Here is a 15,604-nt window from a genome sequence, read left to right as displayed (position 1 = left end):
ATTTACAAATTGGAAGACTCAACATAATAAAGATATTAATACTCCCCAAATTGATTAATAGGTAATTCTATCATCTAAGAAATATTTTTTATAGATCTAGACAAGACTATTCTAAAATTTATATTGAAAGGCGAAAGATCTAGAATAGCTAAAATAATTTTGAAAACGAAGAACCTAGTAGGAGGAATCATTCAACCCAACTTCAAGACATATAGCTAAAGATGGTATGGCATTGGCAGAGGGATAGACACATAGGTCAATGGAACAGAATACATAATCCAAAAATAGTCCCAGACAAGACTGAATGACTACTTTTGACAGTGGTGCAAAAATAATTCAATAGAGGAAAGATCATCTTTTCAACAAATAGTGCTAGAACAAGGAGACATACATTAGAAAAATACTAAATTGTACACTTTATACAAAGAGTAGCTCAAAATGGATCACAGATTTAAATGTAAAACATAAAACTATAAAACTTTTGGAGAAAAAAAAAAAAAACAGGAGCAAGTCTTCAGGACCCGAGGTTTGGGAAACAGTTCTCAAACATGACACCAAAAATATGATCCATAAGAGAAAAACTCCATAAATTGAACTTCATCAAAATTTACTACATGAAAGGCCTTAAGATTATAAAATATCAAGCTACCAACTGGAAGAAAATATTTGGAAACCACATATTCAGTAAATGACTCATAGCTAAAATACATTCAGAACTCACAGTAATAAAATTCAATTAGAAAATATGTTGATAATTATTGAAGCTGGGTGATGGCAAGACATGGATTTATTATACTCTTTTGTCCACGCCTGTCTATGTTTGAAAATTTCTATAATAAAATAGTTTTTAAAAATAAAAAGGAGGGAAAAAACAGAATCTAGGACTAACATTTTAAAGTATGTAGCAGTCTGAACATAAGATTTCTTTTTTTTATTTTGCTGTGTCACAGGTGCTGTCCATTTGATAGACTTCTTTACTGGTTGTTAAATAATTTTAAAAGGACCATGCCAGAATCAGACAAATTTTCACCTAATCTCCTTGCTGTAATCATGTGGAATATAGCAAACCTCCTCACTGGGTTCCCAGGTTCCACCCTTTCCTTTCCAGTCTGTTAACAACACAACAACTGGAGAGATTCTTTTACAAAATAAACCAGGTCAAAGTCCTCCATTGGTCCCCCTCTCTTCTCACTCAGAGTATAAGCCAAGGTCCTCACACTGGCCCAACTTCTCCCAGTACCCTCCAGCTCTCTGACCAACCCTTCAACTCTCCCCTCACCCACTCTTCTGTTGTGTAGACTTTATTTCTATTCTTTGCACACATCAGGTATGCCTGGCCTCTGGGCCTTTGCATGTGATGTTCCCTCTATCTGAAACACTCTTGTTCCAGACATCACATGGCTCACTCTCTCACTTTCTACAGGTCTGCACTCAAATGTTACTTTCTCAGAGGCATGCTTTCTTCTGACCACATTGTAGAGTTTGTTTCATACCCAACCCTGCCACTACAGGCTCCTTAGTCTGTATAATGTTTCATTTTTTTTCCAGAGCACTTACATAGTACGATCTTCCAACGTACTATGTAATTGACTTATTTACGTTGTTTTGTCTTTCTTCCTCACTAAAACGTCAGTCTCATGAGGGCAGGGATAGCCATCTGTCTTGTTCTCTGCTCTTCCCCAGAACCTAGAACAGTGTCTGGCACAGAGTATGTACTCAATAAGTATTTGTTGAATAAATTTTAATTGGTATTACAAAATAAATAGTGGTAAATCTTGGCCAGTACAGATGGTAATATTAACTGTCTTGTACTAGGATGATGGTGAACATGATAATAACAGTGAACATTATTTATGAAGCCCTAACTTTTTGTAGAAACATTGCCAAATGCTCGATGTGACTGCCACACACGCACACGCACACACACACACACACACACACACACACACACATTCAGAGAGCAGGAAGCATTTCATGAAGGAGAAGCTATGTTGAATTCATGAGCCCTGATGATGACTTATTTCAGTACTCTAAATTGGTATACTGTCATAAAAATAGCTGACATTTATTGAATACCAACTACATGGCAACCACTCTGCTAAGCCTTTGTATTATTATCTCTTTTCATTTTAACAACTGTGTGAGGTTGTTACTATGCTGATCTTCCTCTCACGAATGAGTGCAGGGGATTCCGTGGAGATCAGGAAGCCAGAACCAGGAAGTGGTGACCCCAGGTAGTGAACACAGATGCACTGACTGGAACCCCAGCTCAGAACCCCCATGGAACCCTTACCACAAGCCAGACTCTGTGCTAAACACACTCTGTACAGCATCCATCTAGTCCTCAAAAAAGGGATCAGGGAACAGTGACAATTTAGCTGGACAGCAGAGCCCCATTCAATCTAGGGCTAGCCAACGCAAAACACATCACTTTCTCTATGAGGCCTCCTTGGTCACCCTGTTTAATACTGAGATCCCCTCCACATGCACTCCATCCCCTTTTATTTCTCCAAGTTCTCAACCAAGTTACTTTGTTTACTTTTTGCCTCCCCACTACAATGAAAGCTCCATGAGGGCATGAATTGAGGGCTGACTCTGAAGCATCCAGAACAGTGCCCAGCATGTAGCAAGCATTCAATAATTTTTTTTCATTGACTCTAGTTCATACTCTCTTCTAAGAAAAGGTCCAAAGCTTAGAGCAGAAGCAATAATATTTAAAGATAAGAGGCCTGTACCAGCTCTTTGCTCCTATTCAGTTTGAGTATTCTGCATGAAAAAGGCACAAGGAAACTAACCATTATTTATTCGCTTTTGGGCCCAGCATTGGAGCTGGGCACAGAGTGTAGGCAGTATGAATATAATTCCAAATAAGAGCTTTGGCCCTGGGTCATAAATACTAGGGAATAAATGTCTGGAATATCCCAGTGGAGGTGATTTTGTATCCACCACACCAGGACATGTAGTGATGTTTGGGAGACATTTTTGATCATCGCAACTGAGGGGTGCTACTGGCATCTAGTGGGTAGAGGCCAGGGATGCCACTAAAGATCCTACAAGGCACAAAACAATCCCACAACAAAGAATAATTTGGCCCAAAGTGTCAATACTGCCAAAGTTGAGAAACCCTGGTCCAGAGCACCAAGAAGTGCCCTATCATTAGAGGCTATTTCTCCCTCTGAGTGTGGCCGACATTTTTGCAGAAATCACCAGAAGCCTCTGTAGAGGCTGGAATCTGTCCTCTATGAAAGGAAGCCAAGCCACACTATTATAAATGACCATACAGTCTTGTTTACAGAGAGCATCCACCTTCATTATTGAAAGGGTATTATACAAACTGCCAAACAATCCTTGGATGTCCATGAATAAATCGTAGTAAACAATAATAACACTGTCTGAAAGAGTGATTTTTGATTTCAGCTTTGAAGTTGGGCCCTGGAACTGGAAAGCATACTGTATCCTCGTGAGTTGCCATATTTAAAAGCTGAGCAAACCTCCCTATGAGTGGCACTCCAACCTGAATGAGAGGGAGCCCACACAAGGGTCACAGAGGCAGAGCCAGCCAGAAGTCAGGGACTGCAGCCACCTGTAATATCATGCTGTGTCTATGGCCATGGCTGTGTGATCCCAAATATCTGAATGAACAGTAGGAAATTAAGTGCATGTTAAGGCATTTCTAAATATCTACTTGACATTTATGACAAAAAAAAAAAAGACTGAATTATATTTTCCATTCAATTTTGCAGTGTATATTTTTTTTCTACACTCCCAAAGCTGAGCAGAATAAAGTATTAAAGACTATTTGGTATGTTTAAGACAATGTCCAGATTCACTATATCCGAACATGAAAATAATTGGTAAACAAAACCCAGCTACACCAGGATAGCAGGAGGCCATCTGGAAGCAGGAGGCCACCCCAACGAAATTAGATACCTATGATATGTTGATATGTCTCCTCCATTATTTAGGTATTAATATTAACTTTAAACTCAAATCTGAATTCATTTCTGTGCTTTTTCAAACAGTCAGATAAAACAACATTCATTTTTATATTTGATCTTATGTCGCTTTGTATAGTAAAGCAAGATGTGTATGTGTGTTCACAATTATTTCCTAAGTACTTGGTACTCTAACGCTGTGCTCTTGGAGTAACTATTCCAAGGATTGGCTAATAGCAAAGGTATCATTTCCTCACTGCCCACTCCCTAAATTTCCCAGGGTGAGGTTTCACATACCCAGCATTCTGTGGTCTTGCCCCTGATAAAGATCACTGCTTTCTGACCTTGTCTCTTGGGAGAAGAGGAGGAGGAGGGAGCCTGGGCTAGAGATTGGTTCTGGGGAGGGCCCTCAGGCAACAGAATGTGCAGGAATGTGGAATGGGTTCCTGGAGGAGGCAGGGGATTGCCAGGGCCCTCTAGTCCATTATCAGAGGGTTACCCAATTAATTCCTTCCTTCCCCCTTCTCATTCTCATTCACTCTGCATTCGTCATTGGGGACCACTACCTCCTTCCCAAGACTCCCCGCTCCACCAGCCCCTTTGATAATACACCAGCCCCTTTGACAATACTCCAGCCTCAAATACAGGAGTATTTGAGAATGAAGCTTCTCAATGCTTCATTCTTTTACTTCTTTGTGGACTATCCTTGTTTCTCTCCTTCTCCCACTAAGTATTGTTATTTTACTGCCTCCTTTCCTATGATTTTTTTTCAAAAACCACCTCTGCAATGCCTTATCAGTATCTATTGGGCTAAAGGAAAATTAGTTTTGCACATCGAGCTACTTGAATTATTTCAAACTGGTTTTCCATCATCAATCCAAATTTATCATATCAAAATCCAAACTAAATTTTCATCCTCCACTTCAAAATATGTCCCCTCCTCTTGATCATCATGTCTCTGCCCCCTTACTGAATTTCCTAAGTTGAAATCATTCACAGTTCAGCACCATTTGGCAAGCATGTTGGTCTACAGCACAGCAACAATGAAGACAATCTATTCAAAATGATTAACACATATTATAAAAATTGCTACACATGTATAATTATTTTTAATGTGGATGTTGCATCTAACATTTCAAATTTAAAAAACCATTAGGTAAAAACATAAAGAAATGTGTGCTATCTTAAAAATAGAAAAGCGAGATACACATTTGTATTTATAATGAATAAAACTATTTACAATATGCATATAAAAAGGACTGGAAAGAAATACTCTAAAATAATATTTATTGTTTAGGGAGAAGTGAGTATATTACCTTTTATTGTATATTGTATAAACTGAGTTACATGTTCTTCAAAAGAAAATTTCTTCAACATCCTAGATTCTTCTAGCTTTCTTTTGTTTGCCTATCAAATTTTATGCATTAACTCTTTAAATATCACTGACATTTATTATTCTCTTTTCATCTTTGCTGTCCTACCCTCGTTCAAGTCCCGATGACTTATAGGCAGAATTATGATGCTAGTGGCCAGAGGAGGAGCTTCAGGCTGGTCCTCTCAACACTGTCCCAGTCTTTCTTCCTTCTGCTGCTCCACTACAGTGGCTAGAAAACCAGCAACTCCAAGTCCCCGCCTAACAGGCACCATGTGATACAATTCTGATGAAGAAAGCAGTGTTAGAAATCTACTGAAGAATTCTAGGGACACTTCTGCTCTTCTGAAGATGGAAGAACAGGATGTTGACTGTCCACCTGCCAAGGATGGTGGAAGTAAATGTTGAAAGGCACTGGGGCCCTAACAGCATCACTAGGGCAGCTGCCTCTGAACTTATTGTGGGAGAAAAATATCCCTTATTTTGTAGCTACTGTCTGTTTTCTGTTACTTACAGCCTAAGGTGTTGCTGACCAATAATATGTTGCCTAGTTGCCTTCCTGATTTTAGTCTTACGTCATTTACTTCACCCTACATTTATGTTATAATGGTGATGGGGAAAAAAGACCAGAATAGAGTACTAAATACATAAACACTGACAATAAAAGCAAAGGACAGTTGACATGTGAAAACAATGTTGAAGACCTAAAAACTACAAAAAATATGAGTAATATATTTTAAGAGTAATCTAGGTCCATTTAGTAAAGTTTAAAAAATTCCTACATATGCTGGTTGTTATGTAGGGCGTTACCACAGTACAGTCATGAAGACTTCCAATACTCTTATGTAGAAACAGTCATTATATAAAAATATATTCAGCCTACAGTGGATACAATGGTGAACCAAGCATTAAAGACTTCACTGTAGGAGTTGAGAGTTGAATTGGAAAGAAAATACACACACAAAACAATCACAGAATAATTAACATCTGTGCTATGAATTATCAAATTAAAGCATGTGTTTATAGAGGAGAGCCCAGTCTAGTCCAAGTATTTGTGGGTTAGGGAGCCAGCAAAGAAGGCTTCCTTAGAAAACTGAAGTTTGAACTAGCTGGGAAGATAGACCTGCTTTGTTAGCGAAATGATGGGAGGAAGGGTTGAAAAGAGAAATAGTATTTGGGGATGAGGGATGGCACAAATAAAGGCCTAGGGCCTAGAGGACAAATACTGATTCTGAGGAACTCAAAGAAGGTCATGGTGGCTGGCCTGCGTGTGAGTGTTTTTCCAGCTCATTAAGAGAATATGAAATTATGTTTGACATAGTCTGCTTAGAAAGAAAGCCAAGTACGAAATTTAGTTTTGAAAATTTTTCCACTTGGAAAAAATTAAATTGAAATAGTTAACTGCTGAAAATATTACCTGTAATTTTAGTTTTGTCATTCTGTACCAATAGTTAAACATCTACTAAGTACCAGCCACTATATTAAGTTATGGGGATATAAATATGAGTATGTAACATTCTGTGTATATAGGGAGTTGCAATAGACAATGAAGGTAAACAAACAATTATAGTGAAGTATAATGAGCATTTTGATGGAGGTGTGGTCACAGGCTAGGAGGACATCAAAAATAAATGATTAGTTTGCTCAGGGATTGAATTATCTTGGAAATTAATCTATGTCTAGCACATGATTATCAAGTGATACTAAATAAATGAACTGTGACTGAGTTTAAGCATGAAACGAACCAGAAAAGCTAAATTGTGACAGACATCAAAAGGTATGGAGTTGTTTAACGGACTTCGAAGTATACAATCCTAACTCAAAAAACAATCTGAGAATTACATTACCCCTCCAGGCTTGGGCAACCATTGAAATAACTGGATTTCAGCATAACAGAATTTTTGATAATATATTTGAGATTTTAAAAATTAAGGAAACACTGAATTAGACCTGACTGTATACACAGGTCAGGATCAGATAGAAAGGTAGAATAAACCAACGATATATATTTAACTTATTTTTTCATTGAGAGTCAACTAAATGACTTATACTTAAAAAAATTTAAGCATTAAAATTAGCCTTTTCATTCACTGCATTTTATAAAGTTATCAATAAACAAAATCTAAAGACTTGAACTTTTGCATTAGTTCTGGTAATGACCCCGTGTGACAACGGGATCATGTGGTTTCTCTGTGTCTAAGTCTCAGTCTCCATGTTATGAAATAGAATAATTTTATCAGTAGCATCCAATGATTCTAAAACAGTCTTTCCATAAAAATCATATACCACTATTATTTTCACCGATTTCAATATTGGCTAACTGTAACTGTAAAAACTCAGAAGAATGTAAACCATCTTTCCAATAATTTGCCAGGCCAGCCAGGATAGATCAAATTTTACAAGCAATACTTTAAATTTATCCAAAATAAACTGGCAAATGTATCACGCCTGATAATTATGAAGCTGCATGAAGCTACAGAGTGGCTACAGAGTCTAGTGAAGATGGTGTGGCCCCCTTGACTGGGAAACATACACTTTCAATTCAGGTAGAATCCTTTTGATGAAATCTATGCCCTTCTCTTGGATAAAGAAAATGATTTAAAAAAAAAAATCACACAAATATAATGTCAGATAACACTGTACAATACCATGAAGATAAATGGAATGTGTATGTACTATCTGTGCTGTAGGACATACCTCTTCCATCTCAGTAATTTTTACTTAAGGTGTTTGATAAAGTTGCGTAAAGTGGATGAGCTACAATATGTGTGCCAAAGAGGAGTTTGATAATTTTATTACAAATTGGAATAAGGTTTTGTCATTAGATCAAAAAAATGACACAGTAATTATTGCAGTGCTACATAATAATTCTAAGTATAATTACAGTATAATTTTTCTGACATGCATTTACTATCCATCTCCCTCATAATTATTATGCATAGATTATGTTACCTTGTTTTTCAAGTTTTCTACTATCTCCTTGAGGTTCAGACTTTTCAAATATGTAGATGAATTTTAAAATATATGGGGCCTCTAATACCTGCCTCATCGTAGGATCTCGGCATATGAATATCAACAACAATACTAACATTTATGCAAATAACTAAAGTGCTAGAAAACCAACTGTATACTACATTTTAGTTCATTTACTAAAAGTAAGAACATTGGGGAAAGGTTATCTTTTTTGTAACTTTTTGTAATATAAAATGGTTTATTGTACTCTTTCCTATGCCATCTCTTCTCTTAGCAGCGAGAAAGTCCACAGCATACATGAAACAAGAGGTTTTGAAAAATGTAAATGAGATGTCTCACTCAGGTTTTAATGGGGAAAAAGCAGCTACACTGCATATATTTTCAAGACTAACAGTCACAGTCCTTTTGACTGTGTGTAACAAGCCGCCCCAGTGGAGGACAAGCACAGCTACAGATCAGCTCACCTCTTTTCCTATCCAGACCCCACATCACTCCATAAAATGTTGTACTAATGATGTGATATAAGCAAATATTACATCCTTTGACAAACTAAAAATAAAATTATAATGTATGGAAATATATGTTTTACAGAAAGATGAAAAAAATGGATGAATGATAGAAGTTCTATTGTGGTTAATTTTATGTGTCAGCTTGGTTAGACCATAGTGCCCAGTTGTTTGGCCAAACACTCATTTAAATGCTGTTGTAAAGGTACTTGATAGATGTGGTTATCATTTAAAATCAGTAGACTATATGTAAAGCAGATTATCCTCCGTAATGGGGGTGGGCCTCATCCAATCAGTTAAAGGTTTTAAGAACAAAGACTGGTTTTCTGAAGGAGGAGTGATTCTCAAAACTGTGACACAGAAATTCTACCAGAGTTTCCGTTCTTCAGACCCAAGACTATAATATCAACTCTTATCTGAATCTCCAGCACGCAGGCTGGCCCTAAGATTTCAACCATGCCAGCCAGCCTCCACAATCACACAAACCAATTCCTTAAAATCTCTCCCTCAACATCTGTCTCCTATATTGATTCTATGGAGAATCTTGACTAATATAAGTTCATTCAAAGCATTAAATATATTAGGTATTTTCTGAAAAACAAATATTTTGGAGCTCTGTTTATGACATTAGCAAATTTTATACTAACCTTTGGTTTTAAGATTAGGATAAGCGCTCTTTATGAAAAACTTCATGAAACCAGCTCAGAGTAAAGTTAACATACCAAGTTTATGTACTTTCTATAAAACTAAATTTATATACTATACATTATGTGCTTTCTATAGAAACTAAGATTTATGTTCCTTCTGTAGAAAAAAAAAAACAGTAGGAAAACACAAAAGAAACTAATAACACCTGACTATCTTCCTTCTATGGGATATCACACATAACAGAGTTCAATCACTTTGTAGGAATTCAGTAGCATAATCCTATGTGTAACAACTGCAAAAAATTATTTTAAAAGGAGGGTGTATATTACAATATTTTCAATTGTCAGACTAGTTGTAGGTTAGTTAAATCCTTAAGAAGCAGATCCTGTTAATGAATATCATGATTTCCATATCAGAAAATGCGCTTTTAAAAAATTATCTTTATAAGTAGCAAGCAAATTATAATGGCTTTACTTTTAAAGTTATATTCTATTAGGATGATAAATGGTGTGTTAAAAATGAAATCCTATTCTTTTGCATAAAACAGATTGATATCAGAAAAAAATGTTGAAACTATAGGACATTCTGAGGATAGCAGTACTTACTAACTGCAGAGTCGTAGGAGGTAGAATTGTGCTCGCCCCTCATGAAGGGATATGGCGACAGGTAAGCATGCATGCAGTTCTTGGACAGTGGCTGATTGGCTAGGAAGAAAACCAAAACAGTGGTATTTGTTATTGAGAAGCTGAGCAAAGACTTGTGCTAAGAGAAATATGGAGTCTGGGGGTACACAAGCTAAAGAAAACTGCAGATTAGATCAAGAAATTCAGAGAATTGTTGACTGAGAAGGGAAGACTTTCTAAAGATCTCACATTGAGAAGAACCTGGAAAGTGGATTTAACCAAAACATCCAGTTCATGACATAATACAGTGCAGAGAATGCCTGTATTATCTATCACCTTAAAAGTGAAGGCACCACATTTCATTTCTTCAGTTCCTAATACAATACCATATTCTTCAGTTCCTAATACAATGCCTAGCACACAGTAAGTATTCAAAAAATTATTGTTTTTAAACTCTAATAAACTTAAATTTAACCTTGATGAGTTCCAATTATATAAAATTTCTTCTACATCCTATTTTTAGAGAAAAGATGGAAACGATAGATAATACAAGTTAATAATTCAAACACATTTTGAAGAGACCACAAGAAGAGAACTTTTATGTTGTTTGAAAACTTGAAAATTTTAATTATGGATATTTTAAGGAGGAATAAAATATTCTTTCTTTCTCTAAATCCTTGGCGAAATCTTCCTCTTGTATGGCCAGATTTATCCACTTTATCAAAGTCTAAATAATTTTTATTGACACATTGCATGTTCATTTTCCTCTCTGAAATGACTATAAGATAGTCTACCAATTATGCTTCTCAAAATGTCATTTCACTGTTACTTTGTTCCTTTTACATATGCCAACTTGCCATCAGCTTGCTTAAGTCTTCCATGACCTCCTATTTTTATTATACATTCCATAATCTTGACTTTCATGCAAATATCATATTTTGATTTATTACATGAGTATTTCCACTCACGATAAGCTTTAGGGTAATAAACAGTACTTTTATTCATTGGATGAAATAAGATAAAGGCTAGCTATCTTCAATGAGCTGATTTTCAAAGATTAGTACAATACAATGAATATGGTTGAAAGAATGCATCATATTTTTAAGATGCTATTCCACTTCAAAAAAGAACTTTAAAGTTTCTATGAGAGAATGAAAACATCAAAAGCAAGGCATGTCTTGATATTGCCCACAAACCTGGTTGAATCCCAAACAGAGCAAGCTTTCATCTGTCACAGCTGACAATTAAGTTTTATTATAAAAATATTTTTTAATGTTGAAGCTATGAATATGAAATAATACATCTCTAATTCTGGATTTTCTAAAAAAAATAAAAATGTTTATTTGTAATATAGCCACAACAGGTACTCAAAAACAATACCAAAAATAATATCACATGTTAGGGTTAGTGTGTTTTAAATGTGTGCAAGGAAATACTAAATAATTCAGTTTAACCATAAATATCCAGACTCCTATTTATAGGTTAAAATAAAATAATTATTGTTATGGCCATTTTTACTAACTGAAAAGGAGTCACTTCATGAAACTTTCAATGACACCCTATTGAGATTCTACAACAAGACTCTATCCTATTTTGTAAAGGACGTATACTAAATAAGAAGCTGCTGACTTTTATTTTAAAGGCAAAGGAGAAAATAAAGTTAAGTTGTACTTACTGTACCAGAACTTCCAGATACTGGAATCATTCTCTTCCACAATCCCATTAAACCAACATCTCCAGAAGAATCCTTCATGGTGGAAAGTGACATTCTCTATCTGCACAGAACATAAATGAAGTAACTTGCCATCAACACAAGGAACATAATCTAAATTGTTATGACCAGGAAATTTTTTAAGCAATGCATTTTATCCAGTAATAATGATCAGTAGCTTTTCACATATCTCTTCTATGAAGAAATAGATATTCCACTGCTATGCTCTGATTTCAAGAGGATACACAAGGCTTTCCACACCACTACCAAATACATCAATATTTTGAAAAAGAAACGCACATTCTGTTCACCTGAACACTTCCCCACTTCAGTCACAAGAAGCCAATAATCCGATCCAAAAGCCACCAAAAAAAGTAAAACCCCCAAAGCACCAAAGAGAGCCCCAAAGAAGATGGTGACATTTAGTCTCATTTTCAATCCAATGGTTTCCCTTTAAATAAGAAATGTTAAAATGGCAGGCACCTAGCTTCTCAATAACAATAACAACAAAAAGAATAGAGTTTTGAGTAGGCAGAATCTTCTTGAGAAGCCTCTCCTAGTTTCTGTTTTGGTGGCTTCTCACTCACAACCAGCTGGTAGATTGTATTCCCTTTGCTCACCCCTGGAGGGACTCCAGCCCAGCAGCTGAGAATGGCCATCTATTTTAGGAAACTGATTGAGGAGCTGTCTCTCTCCCAAGGGGATCAAAAAATAGCTGACCTTCCCCTGACTGTAGAGAGGAGTGTCAGAAACTGGCTAGGATGATCATCATCCATAGAAGTGGAGAGAAGATGAAATGGTATAAAATCATTCACAGTATCGGCTCAAAATCTTAAGTGTCTGAAAAAGCTCCTCTTGGTCTAGAATGGCCATTACAACCCCAAAGACACTTAAACCTCTCTTTGAAGACATAAAAATCACAGCCATAGAGAACCACAAAGACTTCTCTTGAATACAACTGAAGTTGTAACTAATTCTTAATTCCTTTTGAATGTGTATGGGATAGAAAATAATTTGTGGGTGAAACGGTCTAACACAACACTGAATATAGTTCGGGTTTATAACTTAGATATTCATATGTGTACTTAAAAGATCAAGAATATGGTAACATAAACTACTTAAAGTATTGAAAAGTACTTTTATGCAGCACATACTATTGACATAAAAACAACACTTTCTACAGTAGTTCCCAGATATTACACAAGTTATTCCAAATAATCATCACAAAAGTAGACTGATGAAGAGAAGTCTAAAAAATATATAGTTTTCTGGACCAAGATGAAAGAATCTGGTCTGCTCTTTTGTTTTCATTATAAATATCCAGTTTCCTCAATAGATGAGTCATACACCCATGCAATCCAGCTAATAGCAATTAATCTACACTTTCTTCATGCCTTGTCTCTATGGTTTGTTTCTTTTCATTTCCCTGAATATTCCAGAGTATTTTTTAAGTATTTGTATAATATTTTAAAACTTGTACTGTCCCTATGGCTATTGCCTTTATATTCTCAATAGTAACATGAGCCACTGCATCTTTCAACCAGGCATCTGAACTCTACCAATTTCCTTCACCACTTCCTTTATCTGGCATGGGACAGATCTTTAGATGTATATTTGGTGAGGACAAAAAGATGCCCCCTCACTAAGTATGTAGGACATTGGCCAGCTCTAGTTATATGCACTCAGAGGTGCCCAAAGGTTATGACTAAAATTCTGAGTCACAGAATCAGTGACTTTGAGAGTTAAATGGAATTCGAGAGTTCACCTCAGCTGATCTTTCACCTAATACTCAAATCTCTTTTAAAAGACTCCCCACGTCATCAAGCCATGCCATTTCCAGCCTGTTGGGCTTAAAGACATTGATAACGTTTACCCAGCTCTGCCTTAATTTCACCAGAAGCTGCTTCTCTCAAGTTAATTAATCCTGTTCTGTCCTCTGATTGCACATGTGACAGAACTTTCTGATATTTTGAAGAAATAATTATCTCATGACCCCTCAAACTGGAATCCCAACTCCACCCCTAAATATAGGTCTTTCTTTTTTTTTCTAAACTAAAGATCCTATTCCTTTAAACAAACCTTAGACTGACACAACTCCAAATCTCCTTGCTGTTCTGGTTCTTTGCTACAATAAAGATTTGGTTGAAGTGAGGCACAGTAAAATATTCTGGGTATAGTGTAAGAACTTTCACCACTTTTCTTATTTGGATGCTGTGATAAGTAGAATAATGGCCTCCTAAAGATGTCTGCACACTAATCATAAAACTAATCACAAAATCTGTGAATATGTTACCTTACATGGTGATAACCTGGATCATACAGGTAGGCCCAATATGATCACACCAATTCTTAAAAGAAGAGAGTCTTTCCAGACAGAGTAGTCAGAGAAAGAAGTGTGACCAGAAAAAGGGTCAGAGAGTTGCTGGTTTGAAGATGGGAGAAGGAGGCCATAAGCCAAAGAACTTGGGGGCTTCTAGAGGCTGGAAGAGGAAAGAAAAACAGATTCTCCTTGAGAATCTTCAGGAAGGAACACAGCCCTACCAACACCTTCATCTGAGGAACTTCTGACATCTGGAATTGTAGAATTTTAAATCTGTGTTGTTTTTGAGCCACTAACTTTGTGTTAATTTGATATAACAGTAATAGGTAACTAATAATAATGCTATTCTATAATTAATGCAATATGAGATCAAATTAAGGGATTTCGGGGGTGGGGGTAGGGAGAGGGAAGTACATTTCAAGAAGCGTATAAGCTTGAGAACTTGTGAGGGTTCAGGCATTTTATCAGATATTCAAGTAACATACACAAGCCCTGACATTGAGACATTCATGAACTCGTGGGAAAAAAAAATGATTCATCAGAACTAAGTACATGGAAGTTGTAATAAGTTTCTGGCCATCCTAGACACATTCTCCTGCTCACCCACACACCCCTCTCCCAGGATTGGTGTGGTTGTGGTTGTGCAGTAGTGGTTGTAGGTGACAACACTGTTTAGATAGGAGGAAGATTCTTTTTAGGAAGGTTTTGTTTTATTTATATGTCAATGGTTTGTGGTAAAAATCTATGCATCAATACTAAATCCTTAATACACACATTCACAAATATGCACACGTACAAATTACTAGATTTTTAAAATAAGTAGAAAAGAGCATAGAACTTTTGTTATTGTTACATTTCACCTCAATTTTTGCCTTTGTCACAGGAAAAAAAAAAAACAAAAAACATCTTTCAGGATTAGGCCCGTCCACTAACACTTTCTCACCATTTCTGGTATATCCAAAAATGTATAAACATTATTATAAAAAGTTTATTAAACCAGTTATTTATGTACCTATCTATTTCAACCATTCTTTCATGTGCATCTATTTGAGAAAAATATCAAAGAATACTTAGACATCATGAAACTGAAATCCGTTAGCTCAATTATCCACAGTGCTTATGGTAGTGCTTAACATATAACAGGCATGAAAATAAAATAAAAATCAATTCACATTAGGACTCTTGGCTGAAATGCAAATACATGACTCCCTACATGTACAACTTGTACAACTGGCAATTCATCCCAAAAGAAATGGCCCTGATCTGGCCTACTTGTACAACTGGCAATTCATCCCAAAAGAAATGGCCCTGATCTGGCCTGGCCTGTTGTTTGTGAAACTTGGAGAGATGGAATTTACCAGGGTGTGTGCTTCCTCTGCAGATGCTCACGAATCATCTTTTAAAAAAATCTATATTAGATTCTTATTGAGAAATGAATTGGAACTTACAATCTAGGGTTAAAAAGTGTCTTTCTTCAGATAATTAGACCCTTTGCCTGTCATTTGAAACTCTTCTA

At 36.1% G+C, this 15,604-nt stretch overlaps 1 protein-coding gene across 1 annotated transcript in view; it reads right to left on the bottom strand.

The window, feature by feature from the left end:
• The window catches only part of TMEM182 (transmembrane protein 182), a 47,812-nt gene extending 35,436 nt beyond the window's left edge, over nt 1–12,376 (bottom strand). Inside the window, exons 1-3 of the mRNA XM_011370131.2 lie at nt 12,069–12,376; nt 11,733–11,832; nt 10,040–10,138 (exon numbers count right to left, since the gene is read on the bottom strand). Of these exons, the coding sequence (XP_011368433.1) occupies nt 10,040–10,138; nt 11,733–11,832; nt 12,069–12,200 (331 nt within the window). The 5' untranslated portion in view covers nt 12,201–12,376. The remainder of the gene's footprint in view (nt 1–10,039; nt 10,139–11,732; nt 11,833–12,068) is intronic.
• Between the last annotated feature and the right edge of the window lie 3,228 nt (nt 12,377–15,604).

The sequence above is a fragment of the Pteropus vampyrus genome, unplaced genomic scaffold (assembly GCF_000151845.1).
Source record: "Pteropus vampyrus isolate Shadow unplaced genomic scaffold, Pvam_2.0 Scaffold160, whole genome shotgun sequence".
Taxonomy (NCBI): domain Eukaryota; kingdom Metazoa; phylum Chordata; class Mammalia; order Chiroptera; family Pteropodidae; genus Pteropus; species Pteropus vampyrus.
The sequence above is the reverse complement of the archived record's forward strand: the minus strand, read 5'-3'. Positions and strand labels throughout refer to the sequence as shown.